We start from the raw sequence: 12,548 nt of genomic DNA on the forward strand, positions 1-12,548 counted from the left end.
TTAACCTCAAATGTAAAGTCAGAACTGTTTAAGATAATGACGGTTAGTCAATTATGCGAAATCTGGCCGCACTGGATACGATTTCTGTACCGATATAATACGCAATAACAAGTTCGTGAAAAAATACCTACTATGTTTATCGAAAGGTAAACAGTTTTTTATATTAAAAATATGTATTTTTTGAAGCCGCAATAAATTTGGTACACAATAAATACAATGAAAAATATTTTGGAAACATTATGATTTATGATTATAAATTTTATTCCAATTTAAGTATCAATTGGGTCGTCTTACTGTCTTTATTTTTGTTTTTACGTCCTGCAATGACCTTCATAACCTTACATTTATTGATTTCACAGAGTTTTTACTACCCATCCATATGGAGATGAGATATTTAGCATACAATTTTTTAATTAAAATGCGTTTTAAGTGACTTTAATTTTCACAGCATTTGTTTACATTTTATAAATTCTTTGATATTGTACATAACTCGGATCATCACGGATAGAACGGATTACTAGAAAATACGTGCAAGGAAAAGGAAGAAAAAAGTTTTACTATCTTTTAAAAGACATAACTTATTTGCGACTTTGAAACTTGTACGAAGTTTGTACATTTTTCAGAATTATGAATCATTGGCTTGATTTCGTGTCTTTCCTATAATAAAGTTGTAATATATATAAAAAAAAAAAAATAATTTTGGATTAACGTATAATCAAAGAAAATACAATTCGAACAAAAATTTTTGTGTTTAACGTATTATTGTAATTTCTGATTTTCCCCCACATGGAACTCTGTCTGATTTATCTTACCGTTTTTACAAAGTATAATTATTGTTGCTGTTCTATAATTAAATAAAAGAAATTCGGCGAATAAAAGTGGGAAACAACAATGTTTAATGTAACATAACAAAAGAGGCACATTTTATTTTCTTTAACAATAAAGTAAAGAATGTTCTCACACAGTCATGGTTCATTGTAAATATTGTGTTACCTAAGATTAACATGCCTGTATCATGTACAGTACATACTAAATCCTACCGTTTTGCTATGCTACATGACTAGTTTACAGACAATATAAAGTGCAACTTATTTTCAACAATCACATAATATTAGTATTTTCATTTAATAAATAATGTTACTATCGCTACTTTGATATTATTATTGTTATTTAACGATATCGTTATCGTTATCGTCATGTAGAATGAAGATCATAATTTGAAATTTTTTGAAGTAAAAATTATATATTGTGAACACAATATAAATAACAGCTAAATTTGCCAATAATTACATACATTTAATTCTTTGATGTAAATTTTGTTAGATATTCAACAAATATATTCTCTTGATGTGAAATGGTTATTCTTCGGTGTAATTTAGAGATAATATAAATAAAGTGACATTATTATTATTTCTCACACATTGTCAGGAACCTGCGCATATTTTATATTTCGTACATGTTTTTCTTTTTACGAATAAGAAACAATTAAATAGATTAAAATTTTTCTCGTAATGAATTGCTGAAGCAAGATTAAATTTTAAGAGGTAGAATAATGATGTTACAGTATCTCGTTAACATATTTTACGTGTGTTAACATAGTATACACACAAATTGCAAAACATGCTCTACACACCAAATATAATTCTGCAAAGTGTCTACATTAATACTAAACGCGAAATCAATAGTTAAATAATAATTTAATTATTATCATTATTATTACTTTCATTGACTTTATATTCTTCATATGCTATCCATACTTTCGTTGTGTATTCATTGACAGGTTTTCTGGACATTTTACAAACATTTAATCAAATTTCTACTTGACCTGGAGTTAAATTATGTAAAACATATATTGCGGAGAAACGTTTATAAAACATAATAATATCCTATGAAAAGATATTCCAAAATGTGCAGTAAAACTTTCTTTGTCTTATAAACATTTTTCCTAGTTCTTTGTGTGATCTGTTAAACTGATTAGGACATTATTAAGTAAATTGACATGGAATGTCTGGAAACATTAGAAAAATAGCTGCGAATTTAATATTTAAAAATATAGACTAGAAATGATCATCATACCTATGAACTAAATAGACCATAGAATAAATTACTAATATAACTGCACTATATATTTTTATGAAATGCATTGTTCATTTTTTTAATTTTCATTAAAAAGTTATAAGAGCATTTTTGTAAAATGTGAAGAAAAGAGGCTCTTGTATAAATCACGCTAAATAAGTCTCGTATTTTGTATCAATTTAAAGTTGACTTTTTTTTCTCTACTTTATCTATAATGATTTTTCAACAAGCTCTATAATCATAGAAATTTGAACGAAAAAGTAATTGTATATATTCGTATCGAAATATTTTGCATAATGTATTAAATCTCTTATTTCTATACAAGACGTGTAGTGCGCGGATTATCGTTTAGATTCAATATAAATAGATTACAGCAACATGTATACAATATTTAAAATTTTCAAAATATGCGCAACTGTTTTTCTTCTAGATATTTACATTTTGATACAGTTTTGATTGTAGTAATCTTAAAAATCCAATTACGAGTTTCTGAAGAATAGAATACATGACCAATATACCTTTAAATCCGTAAAGATGCTTCAAATAATACGAAGCACAATGTTCTTGTTACGTTATTATATCTGCTGTAATCAAGTAAACGATTCATTTTATTCTATTCCAAAGGTATTTGTTTCTTCTACAGCCAATAAAAGCTTTTCATACAAAATTTCAGGCGTAGGATATGGTGGAAGATCCAAGCGATTAAAGCATGTATGAGCTCTGAAAACATACTTCGTTTAAAAAATAGTATTATTTGGCAAGCAAAGTAGTTTCAATAACAAAACGAGTTTGTATGATAATGTTAGTGGAAGCATCGGAAAATTAGAGTTTTATTCTACATATATAACTGTTAAAGTAAAATCTTATATACCTGGGTAAACTATTTGGCCTTCCCCATTTTTCAATGCAAAATTTTCGTGGTCCTGTAGATCCACGTAAAGCTGCGAATCCTTCATATGGAATGCTTGACGTTCCAGTAACAAATTGCAATAGCCTCAATCTTTGTTCATTAGTAAATCGACTTATACTACTCCAAAACCATTCAACTACCGGATGTGCATCGTGATAACCACTCCTATATTCTGTGTGCGTTCTCCAATCGTTAAGATCAATTTCAGCTGCTCCAGCTATTACTAATTCCAATTCTCGTGCATCAAAAACTGATACTAATCGTGGATCTACAACTTCATAAAATCCACGGACCAAAGATTCCGTTTGTTCCGCAACGCCGCGTTCAAGTCGCCAGCGTACAACTCTCTCAAGATATTCTTTTTTATTTTTCTCAGTAACAGCAATATTTCTACCTCCCGGTTTTAATTCGCGTTCAGCCACGCGACCCAAGAGTTCCTCCGTAACGGAGAAAGTTAATTCTAATGGCTCTATGCTTATGTCTTTCTCCTTAATCCACATTAAACTTTGATGAAATTCTTGATCTAAACTTTCCAAATCGCTCAGGCTTGCTGGTATTCTCAGAAGAGCTTTATAAAATGGTCTCGTGAAAAAAGCGTCAAGTAGGTATTGATGAACTAAAGCCAAACCCAAAACTCTGCCTGAGAATCTAAACCAATCGTGGTAATTGTCTACGAAAGCTGACATTGGCGACACTTGTACGGTGTAAGTGTCGTTAGCAGAATATTCGAACAATCCATAGTAAGGATTAAAAAGTTCACGCGATAGATGAAAGAAAAATTCGCGAGACGGTCCACCATAATCTAAACCTTCTTCATGGTCAAACATAACTACCAACTTGCCTTTCTGCAAATCTTTCTTTGAAGCAGCCATAATGCGAGTAAAAGCGTCTTCCAAAAGATGCTCTCTTCTAATATGTAATCTAAGCAAAACAAGAAATGCAAAAGTATATAATTTAAGTGAATTTATAAGGTTGAGACATGTAAAATAGGCCACCTTGAACAACTTGCTTACTTTTTGTCTACATTTGAAACCGAGAAATATCGAACTCATGCATTTTTTCTATCACTAGAGGTGGTGCTAGTTATTCGAGTGATCTATTTTAAATGTCTCACCACATATTAATATCATTATGCTTATTACATTAATGTAAACTTACTTTAATTTCCCTGGACCTTGCCCATAGCCTTTACTTTCTAATTTCCTGTAAAACGTTCTAAGTTTAGCTTCAAAGTCTCTTCTGTATGGAGCTGGAGCTCTAGCAGAAGCTCTCGTTAAGCCAGGTGAAGCATGGGGACTACCTAGTGGAGATCTACCCACGTTTCCAGGTACGTACGACATAATTTCTTGTTCAAATAAGCTACAATAATGAAACCAATGTATTAATACTTCTGCATTCCTTATTGCATTAAAAAAATGATTATATTGTATACCTTAGCAATAGAGCTAAGGGTACATCATGTCCTAATCGTTGTAAAGCGGTACTGCCTTCAATTCGTATTGTATTAACTTTCTCTCGAAGCGCTATATTTTGTCCAAGTGCTGAGTGTCTTTCCTTTAATATATCCATTATATTTGGTTGACGTAAAAAGGCAACAACTTTGTCGTTATAAGCAACAGGTATATCAGGTGTAGTTGTAATAGCTGATTGTTGTGGTCTGGGCGGTGGCATGGGTGCTTCATCTAATAACGTTCGTGCATGTGCTGCTTCGGTAGGCAATCTTGGGTCAATGAAAGATGTGGCTTTTCTAGCGTGACAAATAAAGAATCTCTGAAATTACATTAATATGTTTAAACGATGTTCCATTTTCGGAAGGAGCATTTTCCAATAATATAAGTAATATAAAATTGAATATATTTACTTTGCCTGTTCTATCAAGCTTTGATTCGTAGCCTCTTGGAAGCTCTTTAACTGGATCAGCAAAGAAATTTATCAATGCAACCAAATCCCTATTGTGTTCGTATCTTGGAAAAACTGCTGTATCTCTTCTGACCCTGTTAATCATGTGCTTTAGACTGGGATTGCGATTATATAATTCCATTGCCTCCGCGTTCGTATGTAATTCTGTGAAGAAGTCGGGTCTCGTTAAAAATAATACTGGAGGACTTGTATTAATGTCAAATGGTTCGGATTCGTTTCTTTCGGATCGTTCATTTGCTCGTTCGGCATTCGTAAAGTTATTTCCATTCGCGTGCTGCGAGCTAGTCGGTTCACGATCGATATTGTCTGGTCGAGAAATAGTTCGACGAACGCTTTGATATCGTCTATCTAATTGCTGTCTTCGTAAGTCGCAACCGGTGTTTCGCGTTGTTAATGTGGGCCTCTGCCAAGTTGTAGTACGATTAATATGATCTATGTAAAATACTCGACCATGACTATCGATTCTTGCTTCCCATGCTGCCGATAATAATTCAATTAATATAATATAAATTTCTTTCCTTTGTGGAACAATTTTAGAATACAGTTTTGTTATCTTACACGGAGGCAGGGGTTCTTCGGAGGACAATGGTACGTTTGATGTTTGGCACATCGGTAATGGACGCAATGGTTTTGGGCGATGTGTAGGCGTTGGTGGACATTCTAGCTGATTTGTTAACCCGGTTTCCGGTCTTTCTAAAGGCCTATGTGCTCTTGGTGAACTTAATAATGCTATACTTTTTGTAACAGCCGTCCGCGACTAAAATAGTATATTACATATTTAATACTTCGTTAATTTATAGAAAATTTACAATTTTTCATTTTTAATTGATGTTTAATTATAAATATAAGGAAAACGCATACAAAATATATGCAAAAACATAAGTGAAAGCATAACCGCATATCTACGAAACCGAGTAACTCGAGGACTCACTGTATTCATAATTAAAGAAAGATGTTAAATTTTAGGTAAACATATATATTACCTGTCTTACCAGTTTCCTGCAATACATACATATATTGTATAAAATTACCTTTGAATTAGAAGCTTCGTCAACATCTACAATTTCAAATTCAAAACAATCTTCAGGGTGCAAGGGTGCAGGGTATTTTTGCAGATGTCTTTTAGGTAATTCTGGTGGACCAGCATTACTTCTGTGTAAAAGTTTGTGCGTTGTCCGTGGTGGAAGTGGTGGAGGACTTGGATATAATGTTTCATATAAACGTTCAGGAGATGAAAAGCCCCCTGTGCTCCGCCACAACTGATAATATTCCACACCTTCTTTTGTTACAACACCATTTGTATCACATGACCTCTGAAGCGAAATATACTTTATAAATATACATGTTGAAAGCAATTAGTATGTACAATTGCCATAGTACTGTTGGATCTGAATTTTAATTTATACATTCGAAGGAGTGTAATACTGATCTGTTAAAAATTTTGTAGTTAAAAGTACACTGCACATGCATACATAAAAGTGTGAAAATAATACATTAATTTCAATATATTAAATATTCAAAGTTGTTTGATTTAATAGAAAATAATTTAATTATAAATACATGAAAAAATAACAACAATGAGCTAAATTGACTATTGTCACTATTATTTAACTATACCTTTTTGGTCCCATTATGACCTAGAACTGCTTGCTGTGATTCTGTATCAGAATTACTTGCATCACTACTATTTGAAGAACGATGTGGTTCTATTTCTATACCTTGGGCTTCTTCTAAGCGAACTTGTTTAGTAGAGGATGGTTCCAAAAGTGCTACAGCATTGTCTTCAAATTCAATTTGTCGTGCACTGGCAGTTTCATGTATATTTTCTAAAATTGGCAGTTTAAACGGTTTTTTTGTAATATCATTGCAATGCACTAAGTCTGCCAAAGTGTTTTGAGATTTTGGCACACTTTTAGATACATGTGAAAACGAACTACCAGCTTCATTCAGTTTACTTAAACTTTCACACATACTCTTATTATTATTTTCTGCTAAACTTAACGGTTTATGCTCATTGATGATATTACTATGTGCTTCGTTTGTTGAAGTGCTTTGAAACTGTGACCGATCGAAGCTACACGAAGCTAAACTTTCCAAAGGTAAACTACAATCCTTTATACAAGAATCCCTAATATTATCACTGAATGCATTATCGTCATTATTATGTTGGTCTCTCGTATTTTGTTCATACTGTGATTCTGTACTATTTGACTGTAAATCTTTGCTAAAAAACTGTTTCTTCCTAATCATATTTCTGGAGGATAAAGGTAATTGTTCTGAAATACTTGCTATCCTTCCAGTACTATTTTCAGCATTAGCTAAAAAGCACTTTTTCCTTGTTAAATTCTTATGAGACAATGATGTAAGCTTTTGACTCGAGTTTTGAGTAATTTCATTATTTGATTCACACAAAATGCTGCTATTATCTTCAATTTCATCAACTGATGCAGACGTACAAGCAACAGCTTTCAAATTTGCATTTTCTTTATTACATTTTGATTTATGACATGAGTTTTGTTCTTCAAGGGAGTTTAATGTACTAGTATTACTTATTTTGTCAGTTACTTCCCTTTCGCAAGAAGATGCTTCCGCTTGCAAACCATTTTCAGTTGGCATATAATTTGTATTTAATGGTAAGGAAGCATTCTCAGTTTGTTCTATAAAATCATCTTGGGTACCAGATGTAAATGCTTTATTATTATTTCTTATAGCATTCGTTTCCACATGTTTCACCGTAGCTGGAGATTCTTGATTTGATGTGCTAACTGTTAATAATGCAACGGATTGTTCTTCAGATTCATCTCCTCCATTTTCTTTCCCAAAAGCTGTATCGTTAACATTAACCTCAGATGGCATTTTTTAAAACATAGTACCAATCAGTCGTATCTCTTTATAATGCTGTAAATAAGAATAAGATTGAAATGTTAATAGAATAGACAAAAATTGAATTATCGAACGAAAAAATAGGTAAAATAATATTGTATATTATTTCTAGTTTAATGTCTATTATTTTTTACAAATGTTGTGATTTGTTATGACTTATATGATTAACAGAAACATTTTTATCTTCTTGTTTGTCTAGATACATACGTCTTTTGTGAAATTTTACTTTTTGCATTCATTCTGAATTTTATTAAGACTAAACGAAAATCATTAAAAAAGAAATAAAGACGAAGACGTAAAAATAATTTTAATATCTTTAACAATGCATTTTTTCTTGAAAAATAAAAGCATTACCGCGATAACGGGGAAAGTGTGTCGAACGAAACCCAGACATCTGACACAATTTTTTGTCAATGAGAAATATTTTGTTAAATTTATACAGTTCTTGTTTTCAACGATCTTAGTATATCGTTGTAAATAAAATTGGGGTATTTAAAATTTTTTTTTAACTTTAAAACTGTATATATTAAAAGCATTAAAATGCGTATAAACGTGTAGTATAATTATCGTAAGGCGTATAACATATCCTGTGGTCGTCTTTCAAAATTTGCACATCTTCAATTAGTCACGACAAATTAAAAGCAAAGAATATTCACAATTTCTGCTAGTCATGCGGAACAAGTTACGGTAAACATGGTACACTTAATCTCTATGATACTGTACTTTGGAAAAGTATAACTGTTAATGCTTTGAATTTCGTACACGTTGGAAATGTCATATCGCACGGAAACTTCATCGTATCAATATCTTTTACCTGCATATGTTACATCTTTCCGAATATCTTAACCGAAAAGTCCCGGTAAAGACATTTCACGTCACATTTACATATTCATTTACTCTTTTCACTCGGTATATAAATACATCAAGGAACGCTTTCGTTTGACAGAAAGATAGAGCAGACCAGTGTGGGCAGCAGTATGTTGTATCTAGATGTCCTCTAGTTATATTTCATTGGCTATTCATGACGAAATAGAAACGAATCTATTAGAAACGCTATTTTTAGATACTCTTTAGAAATTGCATTGTTTTTATTTTTTCATATTTTTATTCAATTTACATTACAATATTTATTACAGCTTGAATAATGTACTTGTGTTAGTTTTTTTCGGGATAAAAAATGTATAACAATATTTGAGTCTAGAGTTTCTAAGAATTATTAATAATTCTATATTATCAACATGCAAGAAGAAAAAATGTCAGCAACAGTTATATTACTTTACGTTATTAAAAATAATAATAAGATATTAAACAATGTATTATGAGCCATTAGATATTAATTGTTCTGAAATAAATTTTTCGTAATATCTAGGAATATCGGAGTTCCCCTAGCCATCACTCTGGCAGGCATGTCTAAGAAACACACCAAACCTGGTGATTTTGTTTCACATAACCTTTTCTGCCTGGTGCGTAACGAGAGACGGTACGTAATGTGATGGAGAATCTGTATTATTAACAAAAATCGTTTGTGTGGTGTAAAATATACGCACGACAACTTAATTTAAAGAAATAAAATGAAACAACATAACTTATATTTTTTAGAAATAATATAACATCACAGTTATACAAATAAAACAATGTGCGATAGAAATGTGTAGTTGTCAATAAACTTGTCTCATAAATGAATATGAAACTAATTTACATTATTTTCGTGATTTCAGTTCCAGTTCCAGTTTTGTAGTATCATACAAAAATCAAAATGGTTATTCGACCGGTATATAGGCCGACAATTGTCAAGAAAAGAACTAAAAAGTTCATTCGGCATCAGAGTGACCGTTACAGCAAACTAAAGGTGTGGTATTTACTATATCGTTTATTGTCGTTTATCAGTTTTAATACCTTCTTCGTTAAAGTTATTGCAAGTGCATACATAAATTTTATAAAACCATATTTCAGAGAAACTGGCGTAAACCAAAAGGTATTGACAACAGAGTTCGTAGACGCTTCAAGGGTCAATATTTGATGCCCAATATTGGTTATGGAAGTAATAAGAAAACACGTCATATGCTACCCACTGGTTTTAGGAAAGTTTTGGTACATAATGTCAAGGTAAGAACAATTAAGTTTTTCATCCTTTAGTTGTGGATGATGTGTATACAGCAGTGCCCGCATAAGTGACCCTATTTTTGCCCACTTAAATGACAGCGGTTATCTTCGCCAATTCATAGAAGCCAAGCGGCTTCAAATATCGAGCGTGTCGAGCGTAACTTGATGCCGGTCATTATCGATACATTATACACATATATGGTTTCGTGTGCCAGCTAGTGTATCTCACTCGCACTCATCCTCTTTCCTTATCTCCGTTGAATTCCGAGAAGTAACCATGCCCACAGAAATGACCGCGGTCGGTCCCGAGCGTTTTATAAAATTTTATAAAAACAATCTAAACTGAAGATAATTATTTATAAAAGGAGAATTTAATTGTTTTATTCACATTTAAATTTTTGTTTTCTCTGGGTTTACAGGAATTAGAAGTTCTAATGATGCAAAACCGAAAATTCTGTGCTGAAATTGCTCATGGTGTAAGCAGTAAAAAGCGCAAATCTATTGTTGAACGAGCTCAACAACTTTCCGTACGTGTGACAAATGCCAGTGCAAGATTACGTTCTCAAGAAAATGAGTAATATCACGTTATTTCATTTCTTAATAAACTATTTACAGTATGTCTATTGTTTTTCAAATTTCTCTCCTGATTCATAGTCCCGAATAGTATTATTACAGACAAGGTATACGAGTAGACCTTTCACCTAATGTATTTTTTCGGCCCGTTTCTCTGGGGCTCTAGAGCCCCATTGCCATTTCCATGTCACTCGCAACGTTATCGACAGATTTAGAAATGAACACAAGAGGAAGTGAGACAGAAAATGAAATTACAGAAATTTTATTAATTGATTAATTTCATTAAAGTAATCAATCGATTAAGATAATTTAAAAATTTCAAGATTATTAAAATACCTAAGGATGTACCTCATTGACAAGTACACCGCAACTCACATGCATTTACGCACACACTCAACTGCCCAGGTATTTTTATTTTCCAACCCATGTATACCTACTACACATAAACGAGGTAAAGAATACTTATCGTTAGTGGGATGAACGCTATCGCAGCACCACGAGTGTCTTATAACATGAGATACACTCTTCCAAAGTGGAACAAAATGTTAAAATGATCATCCATCAAATTGTAAGGGGATCCTCGTAAGAAAGCTTTAATCTTCGTAATAGCTTTAATGGGTCTATGATCAACAATGACTAGCTTATGGTCACTGGTGGTCAACAGTGAGGTTGACATCAAGGTCAGCGGTCCAGTGAAGATCCAGAAATGGTCAAGAGGTGGGACCAGTCGAAATAGTGTTCTCTAGACCAAGCGGTTCTTAACTCTTCACGTTGACACTGTCTCCCCACTCTTCGACTTCCCCACACGAAGACTACCGCTGGACAAATTCTTCAGTACCCCTGGAGCATCCAGGGGGAACGGGTCTCGCGGGCCTACGTCAGGCTATTCGTGGAGGGCTGACCACTGGGGGGACCAGCAGTGACCAGGACTGACCAGGACTGACCAGAACTGACCAGAACTGACCACTACTGACCAGTGCTGACCAGTGCAGATCCGACAACTGACCACTACTGACCAGTGCCGGACCGTGATGACCACTGGTAAGAACTATTTAAAATTGCTCTCCCCACTTCTATTTTGTCGTTTGATACAAATTCAACGCTTTTGCTAAATTACGAATCGTTTCTTATGTTACAGCTGGACCTCTGGTGCTGCTTCCTTGGTAATGGTAACTAATGTTCAACAAGTAGTAAGTTCACTTTACTTGTTTATATTATTATCACAAAATTGACCGGTTTATTTTATTTGTTTGGTCATAATTCGGTGTTGTTTTACTGTCCGGTTTTATCTCGTTATTATGTTTTCCTCCTCTATTTCTACTTCTGACTTATTTTTTGAATTTACATAATTGTGTTGGATCATGTACCATTTTTGTTTCCATATTATTTTATGTATTTTGTTTGTATATTATTTCATGAATTTCGATGTCACTAATTAGAATAAGATTTTTATTCTTATTCTATTTCGCTAAGATATTTTGTTTGATTCTTGGGTATTTTCACTCTTTGATTTCATTGTGGGATTTTCAATTCTGCGTTGGATTTTCAATCTTTGTTTCTGTTCGTCTTTGAAGTTTGTATGGTTCTTCGGACAATTTTTCTAATCATTCGCTATTTTACTTCGACTTTATACTCTCGTTACGCAAGTATAGGTAGAATACTTTGTTCCTAACATGTGTAAATTTTGTACCTTTCCTTAGGTAGGTCTAGCATCGAGAATCTTATAGGTTCTCACTTTTAGGTGCATCAGCACGACTAATTATTCCATCGCTTCGTCTAGTTTGCATGGTGTTTATTAAATTTCCTTTCGTATGTCACTAATATGGGTATCAATTTTAGTTTCAGATTATTCGCAGGGACATCGAGGGAGTACGCCACATCCGCCGAGGGACATTTAATTCTAAGTCGGTTAGATTTAAGCTTCGTCGCGAATTTTAAAATTAACGTCGAAGATTTCTTTATTATATGTATCTCCGCGTCTGTACCAAGCAATTATTAAACAAGTAGCTTCTCGTTCTCCCGTTCCCTCGTTCTTACCTTCGGTCACCGCTGTTTCATCGATTGAAACACGTGATCGGCCGTG

General features: G+C 33.0%; 2 protein-coding genes across 6 annotated transcripts in view; one reads left to right on the plus strand and one right to left on the minus strand.

Moving 5' to 3' along the window:
- Rpl32 (ribosomal protein L32) overlaps positions 1-10,509 on the plus strand; it is a 188,817-nt gene extending 178,308 nt beyond the window's left edge. The window contains exons 1-4 of one of the 2 annotated variants that reach the window (XM_076777905.1): positions 9,159-9,269; positions 9,514-9,638; positions 9,743-9,895; positions 10,312-10,509. In XM_076777905.1, the coding sequence (XP_076634020.1) occupies positions 9,546-9,638; positions 9,743-9,895; positions 10,312-10,470 (405 nt within the window). In that variant the 5' untranslated portion in view covers positions 9,159-9,269; positions 9,514-9,545 and the 3' untranslated portion in view covers positions 10,471-10,509. Of the gene's footprint in view, positions 1-9,158; positions 9,270-9,512; positions 9,639-9,742; positions 9,896-10,311 lie in introns of those variants that run through there. The other variant, XM_076777904.1, reaches the window with a different exon arrangement.
- Positions 851-8,787, minus strand: Hecw (Hecw ubiquitin protein ligase). Of its 4 annotated transcripts, none has more exons than XM_076777896.1 (9): positions 8,604-8,787; positions 6,524-7,804; positions 5,938-6,219; positions 5,465-5,663; positions 4,848-5,383; positions 4,419-4,756; positions 4,145-4,345; positions 2,948-3,907; positions 851-2,807 (listed from the first exon to the last, which is right to left on the minus strand). In XM_076777896.1, the coding sequence occupies exons 2-9, from the start codon at positions 7,760-7,762 to the stop codon at positions 2,714-2,716; spliced, it is 3,849 nt and encodes a 1,282-aa protein (XP_076634011.1). In that variant the 5' UTR covers positions 7,763-7,804; positions 8,604-8,787; the 3' UTR covers positions 851-2,713. The 4 variants fall into 4 exon arrangements, with proteins under 4 accessions (XP_076634011.1, XP_076634009.1, XP_076634010.1 ...); XM_076777894.1 differs by having other exon boundaries at positions 851-2,796; positions 8,604-8,783; XM_076777895.1 differs by lacking the exon at positions 8,604-8,787 and adding an exon at positions 8,144-8,535 and having other exon boundaries at positions 851-2,796.
- Positions 10,510-12,548: the final 2,039 nt, after the last annotated feature.

This window comes from Colletes latitarsis, chromosome 11 (assembly GCF_051014445.1).
Source record: "Colletes latitarsis isolate SP2378_abdomen chromosome 11, iyColLati1, whole genome shotgun sequence".
NCBI classification, from domain to species: Eukaryota; Metazoa; Arthropoda; class Insecta; order Hymenoptera; family Colletidae; genus Colletes; species Colletes latitarsis.

What these genes read in the sequence shown, in the direction of transcription:
- Hecw (XM_076777894.1), bottom strand. Translation starts at nt 7,762, where the DNA reads ATGCCATCTGAGGTTAATGTTAACGATACAGCTTTTGGGAAAGAAAAT. An exon ending in GTCATAATGGGACCAAAAAG is followed by an intron (nt 6,220 to 6,523) that starts GTATAGTTAAAT and finishes ATTTCGCTTCAG; the next exon opens with AGGTCATGTGATACAAATGG. An exon ending in AGCTTGATAGAACAGGCAAA is followed by an intron (nt 4,757 to 4,847) that starts GTAAATATATTC and finishes ATGTAATTTCAG; the next exon opens with AGATTCTTTATTTGTCACGC.